Below are 22,660 nucleotides of genomic sequence, written 5' to 3'. Positions count from 1 at the left end.
GCGCTTTTGTTAAACCCTTTTGAACCAGGTCAAGGGCTCAAACAAGGCTTTGTGTGTCATGTATTTGATGCACCCAGCGGGCCTATTTATACACATGCCCCGGGACCGCACCGGTTCGGACAAAGAACAAAGGACAAAGGCGCCCTTGTTAAATCCTTTTGAACCAGGTCAGGGGCAAATCGTCCCCCTCCATCCTCATGTCCATGCCAAGCATGTCGGGCTTTCCATAGGGCCCAACAACGACCTGCGCTCGGTAGCAACCGGCCGGCCTCGTCACCGTTTTGTAGTCGTCGACAAAGTACCAAGCCAGCCACTTATCCCCGGCCACGTGTTGCAACTGAAACGAAACGTTTTTGCCAAACAGCTCGGCCCTGGGAACAACGATCCGGCACCCATCCGACGTGAGCGACAGCACGCTGGGCGACCCATGTGCTGCCTCCCAATCGTCACACCTCACCGTCACGTTGGCATATCCATACCCGTCGTTGTAGTAGCTCCCTACCAAGTCTCCCAATGCCATGCCCGACGGCAACGCCGCGCCGCCTACTCCAGGATACAGACGGGCCGAGCAGTTGCGCAGCCCGTCATCCAAGTCTCTCAACAAGTCGTACCACCTGCCGCCTTGTCAGCAATATATCCCCAGTACCAAAGAAGCGCGTGCTCGCTTACCCTTGTCGAATATCATAACGGTTCGACGACGCCACCTCGAAATAGTTGAACAGCGTGGTGGAAAAGATGGAATCGAGCGCCGCCACACTCTCCGTGTTGAGCATGATAACGAATCCAAACTTCCGAGCCGGAACAAACGCCATGTACGACAGCATGCCGCTGACTCGCCCCGAATGGTACCACACGGCCTCATTCTGCATCATGTTGGACCCCCAGCCGAGCCCGTAAAACTCGGTCCCCGAGTATATACGCCTGTCCTGCTCCGACACCATGTGCGGCGCCTTGAGAGCAGCGTGGCCAGCCGCGGAAACGGGCCCCGACTCGGAAATCATGTGTCGCAGATACCGCGACCAGTCGAGCACAGACGAAATGGCCATGCCCGCGCCCGCCACGCTCCCCTCATCGTTCCACGGCAGCTCGCCAAACTGCCGCGTATCGTTGTTGTAGTAGTACGCGTGGGCGAGCTGGCCGCCGCTGGCGAGCGCGTCGTCCGGGTGCAGGAACGTGTTCAACATGCCCATGGGGCGCCAGAGCCGGTCGCGGAAGAAGTCGGCCAGTCTGGTTGCACTTGTGCGCTCGACCACGTATCCAAGCGTGCCGTACATCATGTTGCTGTACTGCCATTTCACACGGGGCTCCTGGGACATGGGGAGGTGGCGGAACTTGCGAACCATGTCCACGGACGAGTTGAACGGGCCGGAGAAGTCGTGTCGCGGATAGCCAGTGCGGTGACATAGCGCATCCTCGAGCGTCATGTGGTCGGTAGCCCAAGCGTCGGATAGCACAAAGTCGTCCTTGAGTATGCTGGAGATGGGCGTCGTCCACTGAAGATTGCTGCCGTTTTTTTGCTCGTCGATCAAGATGGACAGGGCAGCAGCCGTCACGGACTTGGTCATGCTACCGCAGTAGAATAACGTCGACGGCGTGACGGGCTCCGAACCCAATGTTGCGTACCCGAAGCCCTGTCGTCCATGTTAGCACGGAAGCAGAGTGGTACATGGCCGCGACAACCTTGGCCCAGGTTTTATTCCCTTCTATGACGGCTATCGAAAGACCCGGAACGTGCCATTCGTTCATTTGCCCCAGGATGAATTGCTCAAAGGCCTCGTTGGCGAATGCAACCTCATCTCCACCGTGCTGGCCGTTGGGCACGCCTCTGGTCGGAGTCGGCTGCCGTTTGGCCCCGGCTGCCGCGTGAAGAATTAATGTCAAAGCGAGTACGAGGGGCTTCATTGTCTCGTGATTTGAAGAACAAATGTATTTTGCCGGTGTCTTGAACCCAAGGGGGATCGGCATTTTATATCACAGCTTTGTTGTCTGAACCCCGGCCGCCAAGAGCAGAGAAATGCCCAATGCATGAGTTTCCAATTTCTGTCGTATGGTCGCCATTAGGCCTATTATGGCAGCTCGTTTGGAAAACCCTTGAAAGAATCCTTCGTCTTGAATTTGACCGTGCCACAAGGTGAGCTGCAAATTCATTCGTCAATGTCAAGTGTCACAGCTTCATCCACCAAACCCGGCGACCGTCGGCACCGCTCGGGCCCTTCTTGTCCGATCCCGACGTACACCGAGGAGGGGATCACATACCAGTTGATGATGTTGTAGTTTAAATGAGTGTTGACTACAAGCAGAGTTGGTTCAAGTCAGTCGTAACGTGTGATAATCTTTAGTCTTGGTATTGTAGTCGCGCAAGTTATGTATGTGTAAATACCGCGGGTCTACCGAGATTAGAAACACGATTCCTAATATCACACCCTTCCTATGAAATAGCAAAGTGGAGGTGCTCATATCCGGTATATAATCGATATAGCGCTTAGTTGAATGTATATACGTATAAACTAGCTGCCGTACAGAGAGAATTACTTATCTGAATTCTAAGCTATGTTTTATCGAATGTATCATTTCTACTAATGTAGTTTTCCCGAAATGTGTAATTATTACAGGTATTTTAATAAATTCTAGTCTGGGGAGCTTTTGCTATTTTTTTGCGACAATGTCAATTATATGCATGTGTCTATCCTGCTGCAAGATGATGATGAGACTAAGGGCAGAAGGCTTTCAGTACATATAAATAGAAGATCTTAGAAGGAGCTTTATACCAAGGACGATTGTCCCAACGCAGGAGCTTGTGTAAAGTGAATGTTGACAATGTTTATATTTTCCTGGCTGACTTCATAGCCAATGGGTACTTCATCCCTGACTACTTTGTAGTCCACCTGACTCTTGTCGCTGAATATATCAAAAAGTATGCCTCTATTCTTGATTAGTCCCACAAGGTGCCGGAATGCCGCAAACATGGCCAAACCTGAGCCCAAAATGGTTCTTCCCAACTTGGCAGGAGCTAACCCTTGGTGAAGGACAGTTGGATATTGAGGGTCATCGTCAGGGGTCTCAAGGGCCTTCCAGAGGCCTCCGCCATCATCATCAAAACAAGGCGATTATTTCAGGCCCCAAAGAGCCTCCCAAATATAGTCATTTTCCACTGTGCAAAATTGCTGTTGTTGACTCAACAATTATCGCGGATACTTGTTGGTTTGAATCGCCACCATCGAGGTAGACGACCCTTGCCTTACATATGTAGTGCCTAGAATCGATCCATGTCTTGGCCCAGTATTTGCTTACAGGCATGTTGGAGTGCTGCATAATCCCGAGTGAAGATAATCAGCACTTGACCCTCCGATCAACCGGATACACGAGGTGTAGAAGCCGTCCTGGCCCGCAATCGTCTCCTGGCGATGGCCAGGCTGCGCCATGATGTTGTGTAACCTGTTCCCTCCGTCAGGTCAACTATCCAGTGCACATATGACGATGGGTGATGGTCCGTTCATGGGATGGAACAGGCCGGTTGGTATGAGCAAGACACCAGGAGAAATCGACACATTATATAGGGCCGCAAGCACTACACACCAATGCTAATCAAAGTACAACCCTTTTCACATTGGGTCGCCTGCGTCCGCGTCCGCTTACATGTGTGATAGTAACGGGGACCATGATATCTACACCGCCTTGGAAATAGGAATCCGCCTTGCAGGGTTGGGACATGGATACCTGTCGATGACGCATCGTCAGGGCACCCCGAATACAAGGGATAAAACTCGGCATCTAAAAATACGGGCTCTTGTACGACCATCCGGGCGTTTGGGGGCGAAGGCCCCACGTGCACCTGCTATTGGTGACGAGGATTTTCGATACAATGTAGCATCGGGAGGCTTAAAAGTGATGCTAGAGCAAGGAGACACCCCTACCAGACGCATATCCCAGGCGGAACACCTCGACAATTTCATCCTGATTCCATCGAGAGCATGGTGAAGAACTCTCTAGGATACTAGTTGTTGCTGGTCTCGAGACATCTGCTCACTCTAACATTTCTTGTGTTCTTTTCGCCTTCTCTGTCCACCACATCCCTCTTCAAGTCAACGGCTCCTATTTCTTGTCGACAATGCGTCTGGTTCCATTTACCACTTGTTTCCGCCAGAAACGGATTTCTGCCAGGTGCCGAGCGGTGTTCCCCCGACGGACTGGTCCCCGACTTTGGCAACGCCAGTCTGAAACCTGTGATAATATCAGTGAGCGTGATTCTAACAACCGTCGCCACCGTCTTCGGGCTCGGCAGGCTGTACGTGAATGCGCAAAAGTTTACTTGGAGCGACTGTACGGCCATTCCTATCAAGGCACGCACACGTCTTGCGACAATGCTCATGACAGTCACCTAGTGTTTGTGACTCTGGCTGTCCTGTCAAACATCGCGGATACCGTCACAATGATTGCCTGTACTTTTTTGGCACCCCCTTTCTTTTTTCCTATCCCAAGCTTTCATGACAGTTCATTCCCGGCATGTCTTGGGCCTTGTCATGTCCCGCCGCAACGAGTCACCGCATCTGCTGCAAAACCGCCATGGGACTAATCGAGTTTATATATATATATAATATGGTTTCCAGGCTTTTCCGACACTCGTGGGACATGCCTCTGTGCTGGGTCAATGAGGAGCACCAAAAGGTGGTGTGACGGTCCCAGCAGCCCAAAGTTGTTACTAACATGAGCCTGAACAAAAAAAATCTCTCCTACGAGTGGGAGAGCCTGCTGAATTTCAGCCTTCTTTTTGCCAAGACGGCCACCTTGCTGCTCCTTCTTCAGCTCTTCTCCGTCTCCAAGGCGATGAAGATTGCCATCTGGGCCGGAATAGCTTGTACCTTTGTAATATACACATCAGGCCTGGCCGTCAACTCGTACTTTGCCGCTCTTTACCTAGGCAAGACGTGGACGAGCTCATTGCCGAGGCCCTCTGAAGCACCCTGTTTCCTCTATACTGGGCCGTCGGCCAAGGCGCAGCAAGCACCCTGCTCGACGTGTACATCCTCATCCTGCCCTTGCCCACCATCTACCGGCTTAATCTAAGCCGGCGGGAAAAGATCTAAGTAGCAGCGGTATTCCTGGTCGCTCTCTCGGGAGGAGGAGTCACAACAAGCCACGGTGCTGTCTACGTCTGGCTAACCTGGCTTTATAGGGCCGTCGTAGCGAGCGCCACATCCCTCGTGTACAGAGTCAAATCCATCCAAGATGAAAACCCGGACCTGATGTACGACGCCGGGGTCTTGTTGCTCTGCAAGTACGTATCGCGACTAACCCCCCCCCGACGCTTCCCTCATCATATGCTCGGCCCCGGCCTTTGCCAGATTCATGCGCGTCCACGTCTTGGAGACGCGGATTTTGAAAGCCCTCCAATCTTCGTGGGGAGGCAGCCGCAGTTCCAGCAGTCGTTCCGACATGGCAAACAGGAAGCCGGATCCGAATCAGCCCAGGACAGGGCGTGAGAAGCGCCCCAACTATAAGGGTCGAAACTACATGGAGACGGGAGACACGTGGCTGCTCAACAGTGGCGCAAGGGCCGACGTTGAAGCCGTGAAACAAGAGCCTGTGGCAAGCAACGGTGTCCCTACATAAGCGAGGCATGATGGGTTTTCGAGATGGAAGCTGGTGGTCGTACTCGCTAGATAGAGGTGGAGGACGCCATTGCTCGATATTAGATTAGTCTTGGACAAAGCCTTTGGATCTGCGCATGGCATATTTGCCGTTTTAGGACGCATTGCAGGCAATGGGATAGAATGGGCGCTAAGATTAAGCTACAGTAGTACATGTTTGCTGGACAGTCAAGGAAGAGGCTTCCAATGTTGCTAGCATAAATCGGCGAGGATGTGATGGGGCCTTGGAATCGCCATACTCGAGCAAGCCCCCGATATACTGCTCCATGCCGTAACGGGTAGCCGCCGATGCAAGACAAGATGAAAATGTTGGGAAACGAAGTGTTTGCACTCGGCTGCATCAACAATGGGTTGCAATGGCAACCTCCCCCAAAGTTGGGGTCGGTGGCAGTGGCTCACGCACCGTTCTGCTTTCCGAGTGTAAGCCACCAGGGGGATGCGATGCAGAGCTCCAACAGAAGCTCCCCGGGGCTCTACTTTTGTACATGACCAGTAACCAATAACCGCGCCGGAACGATGTAGAAGCTGCAGCTGCAGCATCGCTTGGAGGTGGCGAGGTGGTGCTACCCAACGACCGAGTTTTTCTCGCGTCCTGTATGGAGTAACGGGGGGTCATCGGCTGTACAACACGGCAAATGGTGTTGATATTCAAAAAGAAACAATGATATTCCACGGCCGGTCGCGGTCAACTAGTTGCAGACTCGGCTCGCAACAAACACGACTGGCTTACCGTTGTGAGATAATCAGTCAGTCGGGGCCGTTGATTACCCCATGATGAAAAGTTAAAAACATAGACACAAAGAATAAGTATGGACACTGCATGTCTCGTATTGTGTAGCTGTGGGAGGAGAGTGGCTATTTGCGAATCTTATAGAGTTGGTTCCGCTTGATCTGTGTCTGGTCCTACAAGCAGTCGGTCATCTAGGGCATATGCGAAAGCTGATCAGGCCGGTCTGATGTGACTTACAAGCATGCCTTCCCAGCCAAACCAGCTCAGGAACCAGGCAAGGGTAGCCAAACCACCGGCCCATATGACGTGTTTGACCGACGGCCGCATCAGCTCGCCAACAACCTTGTTTGCGTACTCCTGGGGGCTCATAAACTGGGCTCCGTCGAGCATGTGCCGCCCCTCGACGTAGCTCCTGACGGGCTGATACAGGCTGTCTGCCGGCAGCTTAGTGGGAGGCGCATTGTCGAACAGAGGCGTGCGTACGCTGCCCGCCTTAAGCGTGACAACATGAACTCGCAGCGGCGCAAGCTCGGTGCGGAGCGTCGCGCCGAGGGCCTCAATGGCCGCCTTGGACGCGTTGTAGATGCTGAAGAAGCAGGGCCGGAAGACCTCGTTGACGCTGCCGACATTGACGACGAGGGAGCAGTGGTCGTCCTGCGCGTCGGCGGCGGCCATGAGCAGCGGCAGAAAGGCCTTGGTGACGGCAAAGGCGCCCAGGACGTTGACCTCGAGCACTCTGCGCGCGGCGTCGACATCGGTGTCGGCAAAGGGCATGACATGCATGAGCCCCGCATTGTTGATGAGAATGTCGAGCTTGCCGCCTGTCGCCTTGGCCACGTGCGCGGCGGCGGCTTGGATGGACGAGCCCGACGTGACGTCGAGGATCAATGTCGCGATGCCCAGCTCGCCTAGGTGGCCGACGAGGTTTTCGGAGAGGCCAGAGGCAAAAACCCGGTGGCCACGCAGATGAAACTCGGTCGCGAGCGCCGCGCCTATCCCCGCGGGACCGCAGCCGGTAATGAGAACGGTCCTCGGCATTGTGCTGTTTTGTGGTTTTGTGTGTGACGATTCTCACGAACAAAATGCAGATGGGCCATGGAGTTGTTGCCAGCTGGCAGACGCAACGTTGACACTTGACAACAAGGCCAGGCGTCAATGATAAAAATGCACCAACCAACCTCGCACTGTGATTGCATTGAAATGATATCTGAGACATTAATATGCAACCAGACCAATGGGTGCTGGCTGCATGACGGTAGCATTTTCCGGCCATGACACACTCTCTCGCGTCGCCAATCCGGCGTGACTGTCATTCATGTCCATGTCCACGTCTGCAGCTACAGGTCATCCATCCTGGCACCGCACCGGCGTTGGTTCAAATCTTGACGCCTCTGTCAGCCGCGGATCCTGCTACTCCGGCCGGTTCATCATCAATTCCTCCATGACATCTGGACCTCCAAAGAGCCACAACCGCCTCGACACGCAGCATGCCTGCCGTAAAGGGCACACTTGTCGTGACAGGCGCCAACGGTGGCCTCGAAAGCGCCATCGTGCCCAGTCCAAGATTATGTCAGCTGATCTCTTCATAGAACACCAGACCGCACTGTTTTATTCACCGGCTCCGTCATGTCCTTTACCAAGTCTCTACATTCAACTTTGTGCTTCGCTGGCCGTATTACAGGGCCTTGGCCTCGTAATGAGGCTTAAAGACTTCAAATTTCTCATTTCTTCATGAGTCTGACATTTGGAGTTACACAGAATGACATGGCTGCCCTTCACAAGCCTGGAGCAGGCATTTGGGTCAAATGGTGCAGCATCTGCCTCAACGTCGGTCTCTCATTAATACTTAAAGCCCTAGCTCATAACTCTCAGTGTCAGAAGCCTGTTGGTAGTAAACACTACTTCGGTTAGGCTGTGAAAGATGTAGGCCGCTGTGACCCATGTCCCATGTAACCCTCCTTATGCATCAAAGTCAAGTGGTTGCCTTCGATTAAACTTTTTGGTCCTCCTTGCCCACACCCGCCCAACCAGCTAATTGCAAATTATTGATTGTATTCATGCACGTGTGGCTCTTGTGTTAACCAGCCCACCCTGTATGCCCTGACTCACTCGCCCTGATGCATATACAACGAATCTTCCCTTCTACCTAGAGACAGGCAGTTGAAGACGGAGATGGGGGACCTGGGTACGTTGAAAGAATTAACAGATTGGCAATCGATTTTTCTTCTCTGTTACCAGGAAATACTATAAGGCGTCTTGTATACATCTCAACCAAGGAAGCACAGGAAAAGACCCTCACGCCTCATATGTAGGTAGTAGGTTTGTTTTTGTGAGCATCACGAAAAGTGTGCTTACAAAACAGGCATAGTGCTGACTACTGACCTTGACTCTCTAGTGTTTTTAGTGAGGAAAGCCACATCTCTGAGAAAGATGTATGTGGCGGCCACGATGGCCACAACGACAACAATTGAATAGTAGATTTTGATGCTAACTGAGAAGGCCCAGCTTCATAGAACAGCAAAGTTAGAAAAAGCCAAGAGAGACATCTGCAGGTGAAAATCTGTATTGATGTGTGAATGTAAAACGTCGGGGAAACTGGCGGATTCCCAGCGCTGTTTAGCTGAACAGCACACGTGAGCATTGACAGCTCCCCCCCCCCCCACACACCCCCTGGTCGACTGCATAATGTAATAGTGCGACCATTTATACGATAAAATGCTACACTTGCCCCTCTATCCAACCGTCTCTCGCTGTGTGGGTTGGTTGTCCACATTTGACAACAACCCTGACCCTGCCAATCGAGACGATGGAACGGACTTCGAGGCCGAATGTGTTTGCTCCGTGACAACATTGACAATAAAAGAAGCCTTGCAGTTGACGACACTGCGCGCCACAGCGGGATTGACTATTCACATGTGGATAGGACTGGATAGTTCTACTGCCCTGGAGTTCATCACCTTACTACGGAATTGCACTGATTAATTGCAGTCCGCAGTTGTCATGAGTATCTACCAAGCATACGAGGCAATGTATGAGGTGAGGCACTAGTACACTATTCTCCAACCAACAGCCCGAGAAATTCGCAACAGGCCAAAACTAATACCTTTTGGTGATTCAGCCCATCTTAGGGATTTCACATGGTAACAGTCCTGTATAAAAGCCGTCAAATTTACTTCGGATTCGGCAGGCCAACGATGACTTCCACCAGCTCGGCTTTAAAAGAACTAACCGGGCCCCCACGCCCGACTTTCTAACATCTATGATCAACCCGACAGAGCAAATCATCCATAGGGGCTTTGAGAATGAAGCCCCCCGATAGCCAGATGAGTTTGCTACGGCGTGGAAGTGTGGCCAAGGAGCACTTGGGCTCGGCACAGGCATCAAAGGCTTCAAGATGGAAAACCCAATTCCTGCCCGTAAGTGTCCAACTCAATGAGGATAAGGGAAAAAGCTGAGGTACGCAGAGAATCTCCAAAGGCCAAGTATTAGGTAAAAGGGCTGACTCGGACGTCAAACAGCATAAAAACTTGGACATATGCCATTTCAGTTCTCCCTCAGACGCTTAACCATCTCCATAGAGAGATGCAAAGACTGTGGAATCAGCCTGCAGCAACCATAGGCTCCGTCATTGCGAATGAATTTCTCGCTCTCGTGGTCAGCAGCATCTACTACAGTCTACCCGACAGCTCGGATAATATGGACAGAAGTGCGGTTCTCATGTTTTTCTCCCCCGTAATCACGGATTATTTCCCTGCCTTTGAGGTTCGTCCTTACCTGCTCATCGTCTCGCATCATATACTCGAGCTGATAATGATCAAAGGTTATTACCATTTGGGCTCAGCGCCCAATAGTAGGGAAACATAACCGGTATGCCTTTTATCATCCCTTTACTGACGCTGCTGCCTCGATGATTTGTGACACACCCGACAAACTTGCCACAGCTTTACTATTCCAGATCGCACTCTATTTCATGCAGCACCTTGGCGAACCGCCGCCACATTCTTGACGTGGTTCCTCTTCAACTTTGTGCTTGTCGTAGACATGTCAATGTGGCTTCGCTTTGTGGGCTCTGTATCTCGAACACGAGACCGGTCCAGGCTCCAATATGGAACATCCTGCTGTGCTGGATATTTCAGTGTTTCTTAGAATTGAGATAATTACATACATTACACACACTGCCCAATAAATTGCTTCGATTACCTAACTAAACCTGCGCGCCGTCGTTTCTCTTCCCTTGCTTCATAATATCGGCCTGGTTTCACAGCACTTGGCGCCGCTTTCTGCGTAAAACGCGGTAGATGCGAGTTGTGAATATGGAAATCTAGTGACGTCATAATACGCCGACGTTGGTACTTTAATGCCCTTTCCGGCTTAGTGCGTACCAGACCGTTGCCGGTTGCCCCACAGAAAGCCGCCGATGGCTCTCAGACGTTCTAGAACTTGGCCAGAACTTTCGACTCCATCACCCACCCATGTAAACCACGACATCACCAGTTGCCGCAAGAACATGATGGCAACATCCCGTACTTTCCAGTCAGAAATGCAATACCACGCTGCCCTCTATACGAAGTATAAATCAACCACTTGATCTTTCACATTCTTTCCTCAAGACTCAAAAGTTCAGCAAACCTCTCACTCTTCAAGTCTTTTACACGTTCTCAAAAACGAGAAAAAACAAGCCCATTCTTCCCCCCAATCCTTCAAACTCACATAAACACAATGGCCTTCTTCCCACGAGCATTCTTTGACAACTCTCACTCCTTCACTCCTCTCTTCCGCCTGCTCGACGACTTTGACAATTACAGTCGCCAAGCCACTCCATCCAGTCATCACCATGACAAGAAGCGAGCTGGCGGCGCCCTCTGGCAACCCGCATTCGACGTCCGTGAATCTGGTGACAGTTACGAACTTCACGGCGAACTGCCCGGCCTGACCAAGGAAAACGTCCACATTGAATTCGCGGAGCCTCAGACCTTGATTGTTCGCGGTAGGTCTGAGAGATCGTACACTTCTGGAACTCCACACGCCGGGGCCCTTGAACAATCCATCAGCAAGGGCGCCATCGCCGAGGACAGTGAATCGTCCCCACATAAGGCGACTGTAGAAAATACCGACCAAGCAGACGCCCAAGGGAAGGAACCAGCTCAGCAAGACGAAACTGCTGTTCAAAAGTCAGACCAGAAGGAATCTGAGCAGGGCGTCAAGTACTGGCTCTCTGAACGCAGCGTCGGCGAATTTTCTCGAACGTTTAATTTCCCCACGCCAGTTGATCAGGGTGCCGTTACGGCAAGTTTCAATGATGGTATTCTGAGCGTTGTCGTGCCAAAGGCCAAGAAGCAAGCATCTCGGCGTATTGCTATCAACTAAAGCGCCTTTCGATACCAGGGTTAATATTTATATTTGTTATTATATGTAGGGTTCGTTGAATGTTACAGGAATTGAAGAATTGAAAGATATCTATTATTATTATTAAGGCTAAATAAACTAGTTTAGTAACACTTAATACACGCGTTTCATCACGACACGTTTGCTGATAAGGAAAGTTTTGACAACCTAGCGGATGTCTATGATTGTGAGACCTTCTCCGAGTCACCAATGACCTATGAACAGCAGCTCAGCCGTCGCAGGAGGCTTCCAGGCATAATGGCAGACGTGTTTCATGTAGCCAAGTGTTGGAATGCCTGGGGGCGTCTGGGCTTCGAGGAGGAAATGTTCAACGTGCCCGAGACTATACTTGTGTCTGAGATACGTGCCGTCCAGAAGGAGTTGGACGCAAGACTTGGCCAATTTGTTGACTCAAAGTATACCGACGCGAACCGGACGACGATGGGAATCAGCCCCCGCCAACATAATAAATATAGTCCAGAGCAAGGTGTGAAGTTCAATTGGATTGTAATACACAGACCAAGATGCTCACATTCTTGGCACAGCAGAGAGGAAATTACCCGACTACGTGTTTTGGGTTGTGGATGTCAAAAGCGCAGACGAAGGAAAATCCTCCAGTGATTCCTTAGCATCCATGCTCTCGGCCGGTTCGCTTCGGTATAACAAAAAGCTTATAGTCATTGTCAGTAAGATGTGTGTAACTTTACTTCAGCCCGAGCTTATCTTGATGTGGTACTAAGCCAGGAGTCTAGGGATTAGATGGACTGGTCCGAGGCGGCTTTCAAAGCGATTGCGAATAAATTTTCTGCTGTTGTGTCGGTGGCGTCAAAGTAAGCAAGTCCCCAAACTACGCTACCAATCATCCTAATGGAACTTTACCAGCGTGAGCATCGTGCCCGTTTCTGCATCTCAAGGCGATAACTTTTTGGATTCACCAAAGATCTGTTCGTGGATTCCGGGTACATATGTGTTGAATGGCAAAGATGCTGAGATGTTCTTAGATCAACCTCTGACGTGGATGCTTGAGCAAGCCGGACATCAATAGTCATCAGCTACCATTAATCTAGCCTTGAATCTCTTTCCAGGCGAGAAGTCAGTCAACGAATGAAAGGACATTGGGTTAGTAACGTTGCAAAATATGAGAATATGGATGGTGAAATACTCTCATATATTTCTATTTTAATGCTTGGCAATTCGGACCTAGTCAGAAGGAACTACTCGATTGTCGCCACTGTAGTTGCATCATCTATGACTGCCGGAAGCTGCGTTAGGTCCAAGAAGAAATTGAAGCAACAGCAATGGTTCACGGTTCGTTCACCTTGTACGATAGCAACTACAGCAGCCCCGTCTCAGCTTGCAGCATATTCACAAGGACTATAACTCGCCAGTCTAGCGTTCACTGTGGCAGTTTGATTTCGAGCAACAATGCTCAAGGGAAGTAGGTCCAAACTAATCGGTTTCCCATTCAATGCTATACTTTTTAAGCATATCTAGCAAGTCATTTCGCCCGAGCCGTGTAGCTGTGCGTATCGCCGATCCGCCTCCATTTCTTCTCGAACCAGGACTGGCTCCTGCCTGCAGAAGCACCTGCACGACAGGCGCGTGTCCGCATTCAACCGCCCAGTTCAACGCCGTCCTTCGGCTACGGTCCGTTCGTTCGATGTCGACACCTCCGTCTGAAATCAGAGTGTGGATAGTCTTTGGCGAGTCTTTCTGAATAGCCCACGCCAGAGGCGTCCATCCTGCTGTATCTTCAACGTCTGCACCGAGCTTTCCTTTGCCAAGGAGATTAACTAGGCAGTCACAGTGCCCGCCTCCCGAGGCCCATGATATTGCGATTCTCCCTGTCTCATCGACGCTCAATATGTCCACGGCCGTGCTCTCGAGGAGTACGGCAAAGCCGTAATCTGCGGCCCAGGAAAGGGGTGACTTCCCAGTTTTGTCTTTGAGATTGACGTGGATGCCTGGAATTTTGAGCAAAAGTTTTAACGTGTCATCCATTCCATCCCCGGCAGCCCACGAAACAGCCGTGCGTCCGTTCTTATCCCGGTGGTTAATATTAACGGCCGGCTGCCTTGCCAAAGTTGAGATGATGGAGTGATGTCCTCCTCCTCCGGCCCAAAAAAATGGCGTGGCCTTGGAATCGTCCGTATGGTCGGCATTGCAGTCCCTCCGGCCCAGCAGCTTCTTCACAATGCCTTCGTGTCCATTGCCGCATGCGAATGATAGTGCGCTCCTACCTCTTCGTCCCCCTGCATTGATGTCAGTTCTTTCGAGTGCCATCACGGTCATGACAAATTCCAAATGACCATGTTGGGAGGCAACTGTAAGTGCACTCTGTTGTTGAACTTGCCGGGAATTTGGATCAGCTCCTGCTGTGAGCAGAGTAGTAACGACGCTGCCATGGCCAAGCTGACACGCCCAGAATAGGCCTCTATTTATTACGGCCAGAGGTGTATTCCCGCTCCCGAGCAGATCCTTGAGCGCAGTTTGCAGGTTAAATAGGACGCGGGTGCTGGATGAGTATCAGATATGTTCGGATACATACAGAAGGTAGATAATCGCATCGTAGTCGAGCCGTCCTGGAGGTCTCTTATTTCGATTAGGAGCCTCCGCGCGAAATCGTGCACCCGTGCGAACGATTCGGAGAAGATTTGAGAGGGGTAGCCGTAGGTGTAGACCCGGCATCCTGGCAAAAAGCTCGGGAGGAGATCACGCAGCCATAGCGTCCTAAAATTAGGGACAACACGATTAAAACATACTGTCCATTGATGTCAATTGGGCATGTTTGCAGCTATTAGTTAAAGCTGGTCTACTAGTTGGATGTGCTGGCATATGCTCGAAACAGCGTCAGAAATTCTTAAATTTCGTTTATATGGTAAACAGCCGGTCAGTACAAGTATCTCATCCTCGGGCTTATACGAGGGCTGTCCGTCATCCGCGATGATTGATAGAGAATCATTCCTTCAGCATAGGACTGGGATGCAAGTTGAAAGTCTCTTGTCTATGCTTTGCGCATACGCCCCATATTTTGGCCTTGGAATTGTAGCATACAAATACCGCGGGTAAATAAGAGCTATTCTGGCCGAATCCAAAGGGGGTGCTGGAGCATGCTTCAACGCCGTTCTGACCGCTACCGCCCATTCTTGGTGTCTCCCCGGAAACCACAAATGCCGGTTCTGTTTCAAATTCTCATCCACATTGTCGGCTCAAGTGCGATGTACAGGAGAGCGCGCTCAAGTGAGGGTAAACTGTAGGTGCGGGAGTGTTCCGCGCAACAACACACAAAAAAGATGATAATTGCCCGCGCGTTGCCGCAATCTAAACAGCGTAGCATATACACTTAACTTGCAGAGGAGGTGGAGATAATCTGCAAGAACGCAGCGGAAAGTTGCCAAAGAGAGCGCGATATCTGGAAAACAACCTGGGGGGTGTCGCGACTCACCCACGCCCGATGAGAGACATGCCAACGCATTGCGTTTGACATTCTTCAACGACATGTACTTGTGTGCTACGGCAAGCTTCAAAAAGGCTTCTGTACAGTGCATCAAGAGAAATAGACATGAGAATTCCTATAGAGTAAAGCACCTAGCTTTCATGGCGACTTAGAGCGCGGTCTCCTCGGCAGACGAAATTTTTGGCCGTGATGGGCAGCCCAACTATGAGAAGCGCAGAGCTGCATACCACTGTTCAACTGTGTCTGCTGCTTCATGAGACCCTTACATGGAGGGGGCTTGGAACAGCGTCTTGAACACGGCTCGTGGAATGCAATGGATCCGGATCCGTGGTGTGGACAACAAGTCTACCCCAGAGCTAGCAACACGAATTATACACGCGTAAAAATCATTTATATCAATAGATTGGTCTATTTGCGAAAATGGCCTTGACGGCGAGTCCTACACCTCACCAATAACACCCACGATGCTCAACAAGCCACCAATGCAGGGAGGCGGAGGGAAGCGACATGTCGTCCTCGCTCTCCTAGTTTCAGCCCTATTCAGCAATGTCGGTGCAAATCCATCGCATTATCGCATCGCCTCGTGGCCTCGGGCGGTTCAGAGCCGATGGGCCATGATGCGGGACGAGCGCGTGTCCCGTGGTCACTTGACGGCACCCAAGACGGACGCAAGAACCCATGGCCACGACGACCTCTCCTGCGGGATCCCGGACGAGAGCCAGCGCATGTGGTTCACCCAGGGAGGTTGCAGCATTGCAAGCCAAGACCTCACCTACGTCGACACGAGCGGCGAAGTGCCCGTTGTCCGCACGGCCGCCGAGGGCCATCTCGTCAAATTAACCTGCGAGGATGTATTCTGCCCCATCCCCCCTCGACTAGACTGCTACGAACAGCCCGGCATCTGCTCAGCAAACGAGTGGTGCATGATCGATATCCACGAGAGATGGGGCCCGTGGGCAATGAACCGCGACGGGTCAACGCCGCAATGGGAATACTGCTACAAGGCCGCTGACTTCGTCGGCAACTCGTCTGACCAGGCCTTGATTGACAGCTACTATTCCGAATGCGTCGCCAGCACCATAGGCGACTATGGCATCAAACTGGGACCCAAGATCGAGGCCTGGAAGCCCATCAGGGGCAGGTGCGTCAAGTTTCGGCAGGCGGAGCAGAGTTGCATCGGCAATCCGCTCGAGTTTGGCGCGTACGAGCGCGAATTCGGCTTGAATTACAGGCGGGAACAAGACGGCGCGCCGTTCCCTCGCCCGCTCGTCTGCGGCCCCGAGCTCACCTGCACCGGGCCCGACTTTGACGTACGGCCATCGACCTGCGTCCACCAACGGCCCCAGGATATATGCTTTGCCGGCCCGTGGTGGGATTCCACGCAGTGTCCGAGGACGGAGCCCGAAGCGCCAAGGGGCGGTCTGACACGGGAGCAGACGGTGGAAACGCTCCGGCGCGCCGTGCTCTTGTATCCGGGCGAGATTGCAACCGCCGCCGACTGCGCGTACTGGAACCGCTCCAGCGCCGTGGGCATCAGCGTCCTCGCCACGCAGCATAGGTTCTATAATATCGCCGCGGTGTTGTGGCCGACCGATCTCTTTGGGGAGATTCCTAGTTTCGACGAGCTCATGGCGCTGATTCCGGATCCGAACCTGTTTGGAAGTCCGGCGGACTGCGTCGCCCAAGCTGATATTCCTGGATCGGAAATCAATGAGGCTCTCGCTGAGGGGGGCACGCTGTCCAACCAGCCAAACCAGGTGTGGTCGCTTGTACACTTCCTCATGCACAATCAGCCCATTGTCCTTAGTTCCAAGAAGATAGCCGCCTCACGAGCCATGGCCGCGCACCTCTCGGAAAGCTTCTGGTGTGACGACTGTCGGGGTTTCTTCTCAGTCGGCGTCATCGAAAGGTATGGACTTCCACCCGAGAGTTCGAATCCGGATGACCAGGCGCGTTGGTGGTGGTGGGGGCATAATGTCGCCTCGGAGCATGTCGCCTCGACACGCGGCGGCCACCCTTGGATCCATGAGCTGGGAGATGAGGGGGTTGCTTACTTCCAGAATCCCTACTTTATGACGTGGGAGGATGCTGTGGCGGAGTGGACTTATACCATATAGGAGAAGCATGGGCCAGGTTAGGCCTTGGTTTAAAGAGCGTGATGGTGTGATCTGTGTCGTAACTACCCTGAGCAACCCTCATGCAACTGCCGGGACCATGTTGGGTATTCAATCTTCAGTACAAACTTGTACGCGTTTCTGAAATTGCTGTGCAAGATAATTCAAACCGCAAGTTCAAAGCGCACTTCAGTAGATTGCATTTAAAGTCTCTCAGTCTGCGACGTGGCAAGTCATTAAATGCCACAGTAGGGCCTCCTTCTATCAATCTTTCTCGCACTAACGGGTTATAAGAATACAGTAATAGCCAGCCCATCACTTTAAACTACCTTCGAGGTTTATCTGGCATAATACCCAGTGGTATGATATTGCTTCGTCTTGGGTCCTTTACACATACATACATATCAATGTACGCACGGCAGAAGACGACTGCTGGGACTGGTGTGACAAGGGCCTGTGTTTTAGGGGCTTAGAACAGTGTTCACATCCAGCTAGTGCTTTGCTTTAATATTAAAGGTCCTTAGTTTTACTTGAAGCTTTAAGGCCAAAAAAACCTTTATTTATATTAAGAGGCGGTGAGGGACCTTGCCCTTACTTAAGAGTTAAGACATTTGACTTCCAGATTTTCTTAGTTGCCTGACCGGCTGCATTCTGCCGCACTGTAAAACAGAGAGAGCAAATCAAGAAAGGTAAGTAGTAAGGTTTTAATACCTAAGAGCAGGTCAAATGAACACATTCGAGGATGACCAAGCTTATTGAATAGGTTAGAAATGGCAGGAGTGTACCTGCCGAATTGCATTGATTCACATCATTGACCCAGATGTAAGTGTAGTAAAAAGAAGTGTCTAGATTACATGGTAAAAAACGCCTTGATTATGCGTAAACTTGTCCCGCGACGCAGGCAAGTCGCTAAAATCAATGCCTTTCAAGATATAAAGTCAACCAATTGTGCTCTACTGGCGACTTTTAGCGTAGTTGACGTTGACAACTGCATGTTCCTCTCCCTGTAACCCCAACGCCCCATAGGATATGTCCGCAGCAGGCTGATGTTGTCGTGGCCAACTGGCCCGGGATGTTACACGGATGACACGTTGCCATGAAGGCATGGGCCGAACCTTGAACCCGACGATAGTTACACAAGGGATCAAGACCTAGTTGGAAGCCTTTGGCGTCTGCGGCATCCAGCCCCGAGTGGCTCACGTACTCTGTAGAAATAAGGGCTTCCTGCCTCATGGACCTTGGAAGAAACTACGAATCCTTGATTCCCAAGAGATTTGTTGGTTGAATTTCAACCCTTGTTTTCAAGACCTTTTATCAAAGTTCTGAAGCCCTTGCCACACTTCCACTGCTACTGGACGAGGGCACGAGACCCCCTCGGTGCTTGGCGCTATCGCTCCCTAGGAGCATTCAAGGTTTGCAGCAATCTCTTCATTTTGACTGGTCGAATGTCAACTGAAGATCTCAGTTGTTGTTACACGGAAAAGGCCCAACAAATTTGAAACCCAACAAAGGGGCTTCACCAACAAATGACCTATTGGTTACACAGATTGAACACATGACCGGGCAAGAGCCCTAGGCACAGACGTTCCCTTCAGGTATATATAGTAGTCACTATTCCCTTCCTTCCTCTGGGAAAATTAAGGGCCTTTGACGCTATTCGACATTACGTCTGCAACTGAGTCTTTTACTCCAAGTCTTCTGTATTGTACCCTTGTCACAGCTGTAGTGACTTCGCAGCATCGGCACCACTATTTATGCGGAAGGCTGGCCAATGCCACGTACTTGAGACACGCAGTTGATGCCCAACCTAAATCTTCAAGTATTCATTGGAGTATTGTCTTATCAGTAACCCCGCTCTCTTCTCTTCTTCTCCTCTTACCTCTGGACATTAAATCCTTTATTGGAGCCGAAGATACACGAAAAAGATGAGGACTATAGCGCTCCAATCCCCCGAGCACCGAAACCTGCTCGATGTAATTGACAAGCTACGATCCAGGGGACTGGGCAAGTATGTTGACTTGCCGGAAATCGTGGTCTGCGGAGATCAGTCTGCTGGGAAAAGCTCTGTTCTTGAGGCAATCTCCGGCATGACTTTCCCAACTAAAGATAACCTTTGCACTCGATTTCCTACTGAACTGATCCTTCGCCGTCATGCTCAAAACGCTGTTAAAATTTCCATCAATCCTGATCCGGAGAGATCAGCCGAGGAGAAAGCACAGCTTAGAGGCTTCAGCGTCGACACTCAATCTTCTGAGCCCGACATTGGTACTATCGTTGAAAAGGCAAAGGAAGCCATGAACCTTTCAGAAACAAGAAAATTCAGCACCGATGTCCTACGAATAGAGTTATGTGGGCCAGTTCAACCACATCTGACCATGGTTGATCTTCCAGGGCTGTTTCGAGCAGGCAATCGAGACCAATCCGCCGAAGATGCACTCATAGTAAGCAAGATGGTTCGCGATTACGTCAAAAGACCTCGGAGCATTATACTTGCTGTAGTGTCGGCAAAAAGCGACTTTGCTTTACAGGAGATCACCGAGATGGCTCGCGAGCTTGATCCGCATGGTCTCCGGACCCTTGGCCTCATCACGAAGCCAGATACATTGGACTCTGGATCTGACAGCGAGGCTGCCTACATTCGACTGGCGCAAAACCAGGATGTATTTTTTCGCCTTGGTTGGCACGTCTTAAAGAACCGAGACTTTAAGATGAGGCACGCCAGTTCGAATGAGCGAGACGAGGCTGAAGAGGCATTTTTCTCAGCTTGGCCGTGGGCTGCTTTAGATAACAAATATCTGGGAGTGCAATCACTAAGGCCAAAGCTCAGTAACGTTTTGAAGGACCAGATATTACAACATCTGCCAAGTTTTGTTCAGGACATTGACATCGAGATTACGAATTGCCGGAACCACTTGAACCGACTGGGTACAGCGCGTACTACGCCAGCGGAGCAACGCAGGTATCTATTTCAAGTCAGCCGAGACTTCACAGCAATTATGCGGGCTGCTGTGGATGGAGAATACAATAATGTATTCTTTGGTAGCGCCAAAACTGATGAAGGTTATCGAAAGCGCCTCAGAGCCCGTGTGCAAGAGACTCTTACACTCTTCGCCCAAACGGTACGTCAACGCGGCCAGAACAAAATTATAGTCGACTCTGAAGATGAAGCGAAACTTTCTGGACGTCAGATTACGAGATCTTCATACATGGGCGAGGTCAAGGATTTAATGAGACGAAACAGAGGGCGTGAATTGCCTGGCACCTTCAATCCACTCATCATCGGAGAGCTCTTTATAGAACAGTGTCAGCCGTGGGACGGCATTGTTGCAGATGTGAAGAGCGATGTCCTCAGAATCGTCTATGAAGTAGCAAAAACCATCGCGGAGCACGTCGCAGTTGAAGAGACGGCAGAAGGAATCCTCCAGGTTATTAATAAGGCTATTGACAGTCTCAGCGACGACCTGGACTCCGAATTCCAGAAACTGCTCCTACCGCACCGTACAGTCCATCCGATTACATACAATCACTATCTGACAGACACTGTTCAGAAGATCCAGGAGGACCGACGCCGACATAAGCTCAGAGAGGGATTTAGGATGCTGTTGGGAGACGACGAAATAAGCCCTGTGGTTCAAAACGTGTACATGAATCCCTCTGCATTAATTGCTCAGTTGGAAGATCATACTGAAGTGGACATGGAATCTTATGCGTGCAGCCTGGCAATCGATTACGCGGAAGCATATTACAAAGTGAGCATTCTTCCTACTGCTTTCTAACTCGTCTGTTTCTAATTGTTGCTGGGACATTCAAACAATATGCTAACACGAAGTTCTGTTTGAAAGCTCGCTAGTAAGAGGCTCATAGACGACATCAGTGTGCTAGCTGTCGAATGTCGTCTTATTAGTAGACTTCCGTTCATTTTTCAGTCAGACGCAGTATTTGGACTCGATGATGAGGAAACTCTTTGCTTAGCTGCGGAAAGCGAATATTCGGCTTCAGAGCGAAGGCGCATTCAAGAGAAGCTTGCAGTTCTTGAAGGCAGCAAGGCTGAGCTCAGGAGGCACAATGTTCATCATTCGCCGGCTTGTCCTTCAGGCGGCTCATACGAGGACACAATCACCGAGGACAGTACACAAAATCTAGGTGAGCTTGAGGTTGAGGATATCGATTCGGGAAAGATGGCAGCGGACCAGACCCAAGATGGCCAAGTCGAGACCGAGACCCATGTAGACTCGCTTCAAAATGATGTCCCTCCCGAAAGCTATCATCCCGATGACACAGGGTATGTATTCTCTGCGCAAGATACGGTGGATAATCTTTCGAATACTTGTACGCCTGTAAAAAAGAAGAAGAAGAAAAGCAAGAAGGAAAGGGTTGTGGACGATAGACAATGTGCACAGAGGCTGGATCTTGGAGACGTCGCACATCAATCAAGCCACCTACTTGGTGATATAGATTAAAATGGTTGGATTTCAGGTAATACAAGAGCCAGACACGAACGCGAACGGCATATTTTAGTATTACTGTGAGGAGATAAAAATAGAAACAAAGAAAATAACACTGGACTTCATGCCTAATATCCAGATAGATATCTGGCCAATACCCTAACTCACATATACTTCCCAGTATTACTAGCCGAATAAATTCTTGGTGTCGTCTTTCATATCCGTATCAAGAAAGAGAGGAATTTTAGAGCCTTTCATAAAAAGTTCAAGGTTAGGGTTTTTAACTTGCTTTTAACACCGGCGATAGAGAATCTTAGTATAAGAAACTTCACTTTAAACACGCCATGTTAAGTGGTGCCAGCCGCAGAAAGCTGCTGTTCTATATCAGAAAAGTGGTTGTACATGTAACATGTTGTCGCCTCTTCTCTTTCACATGGCCAAAAATTAGCTACTGCATCTGTTGACTGTACAGGGCACATGATAAAGACGATTTCGACAGCTGTATCGAGAAAGGACCTTTCACAATCACTGACGGCACCATGCCGACTCAGCGATGATGCAGTGCAGATGTTTGTGTAGAAATCCATCAACTCGGACGTATAGCTGTAAATATTCTCCGTGTGCCGAGTCTGAAGAACAAGGGAAATTTTCAAGTACTCGCCGAACGGTCAGATGGAACAGGCAGCACATGCCAGTTCACAGCACAGAACAGGATGAGCGTATCGGCAACTGCCTGCAGACAGACGTACTAAAGCCTCTTTTGAGGGAGGGATGGACTTCTCTTGTAACCCAGAAGTTACATGGCGTAATGTGACAAGGGCAGGGCAACTGGGCTTGGAATAGAGGGTTCAATTCAATCTATAATAATCGACTTTGGGTTA

The 22,660-nt window shown here is 50.6% G+C and overlaps 8 protein-coding genes across 8 annotated transcripts; 5 read left to right on the top strand and 3 right to left on the bottom strand.

The window, feature by feature from the left end:
- Positions 1-148: 148 nt before the first annotated feature.
- Positions 149-1,902, bottom strand: DAC_1 (D-alanyl-D-alanine carboxypeptidase; the record flags this gene model as incomplete). Its single annotated transcript, XM_066131121.1, has 3 exons — positions 149-614; positions 670-1,631; positions 1,681-1,902. The coding sequence occupies 3 exons, from the start codon at positions 1,900-1,902 to the stop codon at positions 149-151; spliced, it is 1,650 nt and encodes a 549-aa protein (XP_065987030.1).
- A 2,802-nt stretch (positions 1,903-4,704) lies between these two features.
- G6M90_00g079280 (uncharacterized protein) lies at positions 4,705-5,610 on the top strand (the record flags this gene model as incomplete). Its single annotated transcript, XM_066131120.1, has 3 exons — positions 4,705-4,895; positions 5,174-5,275; positions 5,343-5,610. The coding sequence occupies 3 exons, from the start codon at positions 4,705-4,707 to the stop codon at positions 5,608-5,610; spliced, it is 561 nt and encodes a 186-aa protein (XP_065987206.1).
- Positions 5,611-6,503: 893 nt separating this feature from the next.
- Positions 6,504-7,416, bottom strand: cctT (Short-chain dehydrogenase cctT; the record flags this gene model as incomplete). Its single annotated transcript, XM_066131119.1, has 2 exons — positions 6,504-6,551; positions 6,616-7,416. 2 exons carry the CDS (start codon positions 7,414-7,416, stop codon positions 6,504-6,506), a joined length of 849 nt encoding a protein of 282 aa, XP_065987064.1.
- Positions 7,417-9,960: 2,544 nt separating this feature from the next.
- On the top strand, positions 9,961-10,384 carry abcC_0 (ABC multidrug transporter C; the record flags this gene model as incomplete). The annotated part of the gene is made up of 2 exons (XM_066131118.1): positions 9,961-10,140; positions 10,199-10,384. The coding sequence occupies 2 exons, from the start codon at positions 9,961-9,963 to the stop codon at positions 10,382-10,384; spliced, it is 366 nt and encodes a 121-aa protein (XP_065987024.1).
- Positions 10,385-11,097: 713 nt separating this feature from the next.
- On the top strand, positions 11,098-11,745 carry hsp30_1 (heat shock protein; the record flags this gene model as incomplete). The annotated part of the gene is made up of 1 exon (XM_066131117.1): positions 11,098-11,745. One exon carries the CDS (start codon positions 11,098-11,100, stop codon positions 11,743-11,745), a length of 648 nt encoding a protein of 215 aa, XP_065986989.1.
- Positions 11,746-13,212: 1,467 nt separating this feature from the next.
- Positions 13,213-14,451, bottom strand: ANKRD50_5 (Ankyrin repeat domain-containing protein 50; the record flags this gene model as incomplete). The annotated part of the gene is made up of 2 exons (XM_066131116.1): positions 13,213-14,278; positions 14,312-14,451. The coding sequence occupies 2 exons, from the start codon at positions 14,449-14,451 to the stop codon at positions 13,213-13,215; spliced, it is 1,206 nt and encodes a 401-aa protein (XP_065986961.1).
- Positions 14,452-15,684: 1,233 nt separating this feature from the next.
- On the top strand, positions 15,685-17,337 carry G6M90_00g079230 (uncharacterized protein; the record flags this gene model as incomplete). The annotated part of the gene is made up of 1 exon (XM_066131115.1): positions 15,685-17,337. The coding sequence occupies one exon, from the start codon at positions 15,685-15,687 to the stop codon at positions 17,335-17,337; it is 1,653 nt and encodes a 550-aa protein (XP_065987202.1).
- Positions 17,338-19,259: 1,922 nt separating this feature from the next.
- Positions 19,260-21,794, top strand: mx1_0 (Interferon-induced GTP-binding protein Mx1; the record flags this gene model as incomplete). The annotated part of the gene is made up of 2 exons (XM_066131114.1): positions 19,260-21,083; positions 21,177-21,794. The coding sequence occupies 2 exons, from the start codon at positions 19,260-19,262 to the stop codon at positions 21,792-21,794; spliced, it is 2,442 nt and encodes an 813-aa protein (XP_065987172.1).
- Positions 21,795-22,660: the final 866 nt, after the last annotated feature.

Source organism: Metarhizium brunneum, chromosome 4, assembly GCF_013426205.1.
Source record: "Metarhizium brunneum chromosome 4, complete sequence".
Taxonomy (NCBI): Eukaryota; Fungi; Ascomycota; class Sordariomycetes; order Hypocreales; family Clavicipitaceae; genus Metarhizium; species Metarhizium brunneum.
This window is presented reverse-complemented; position numbering and strand designations above follow the sequence as displayed.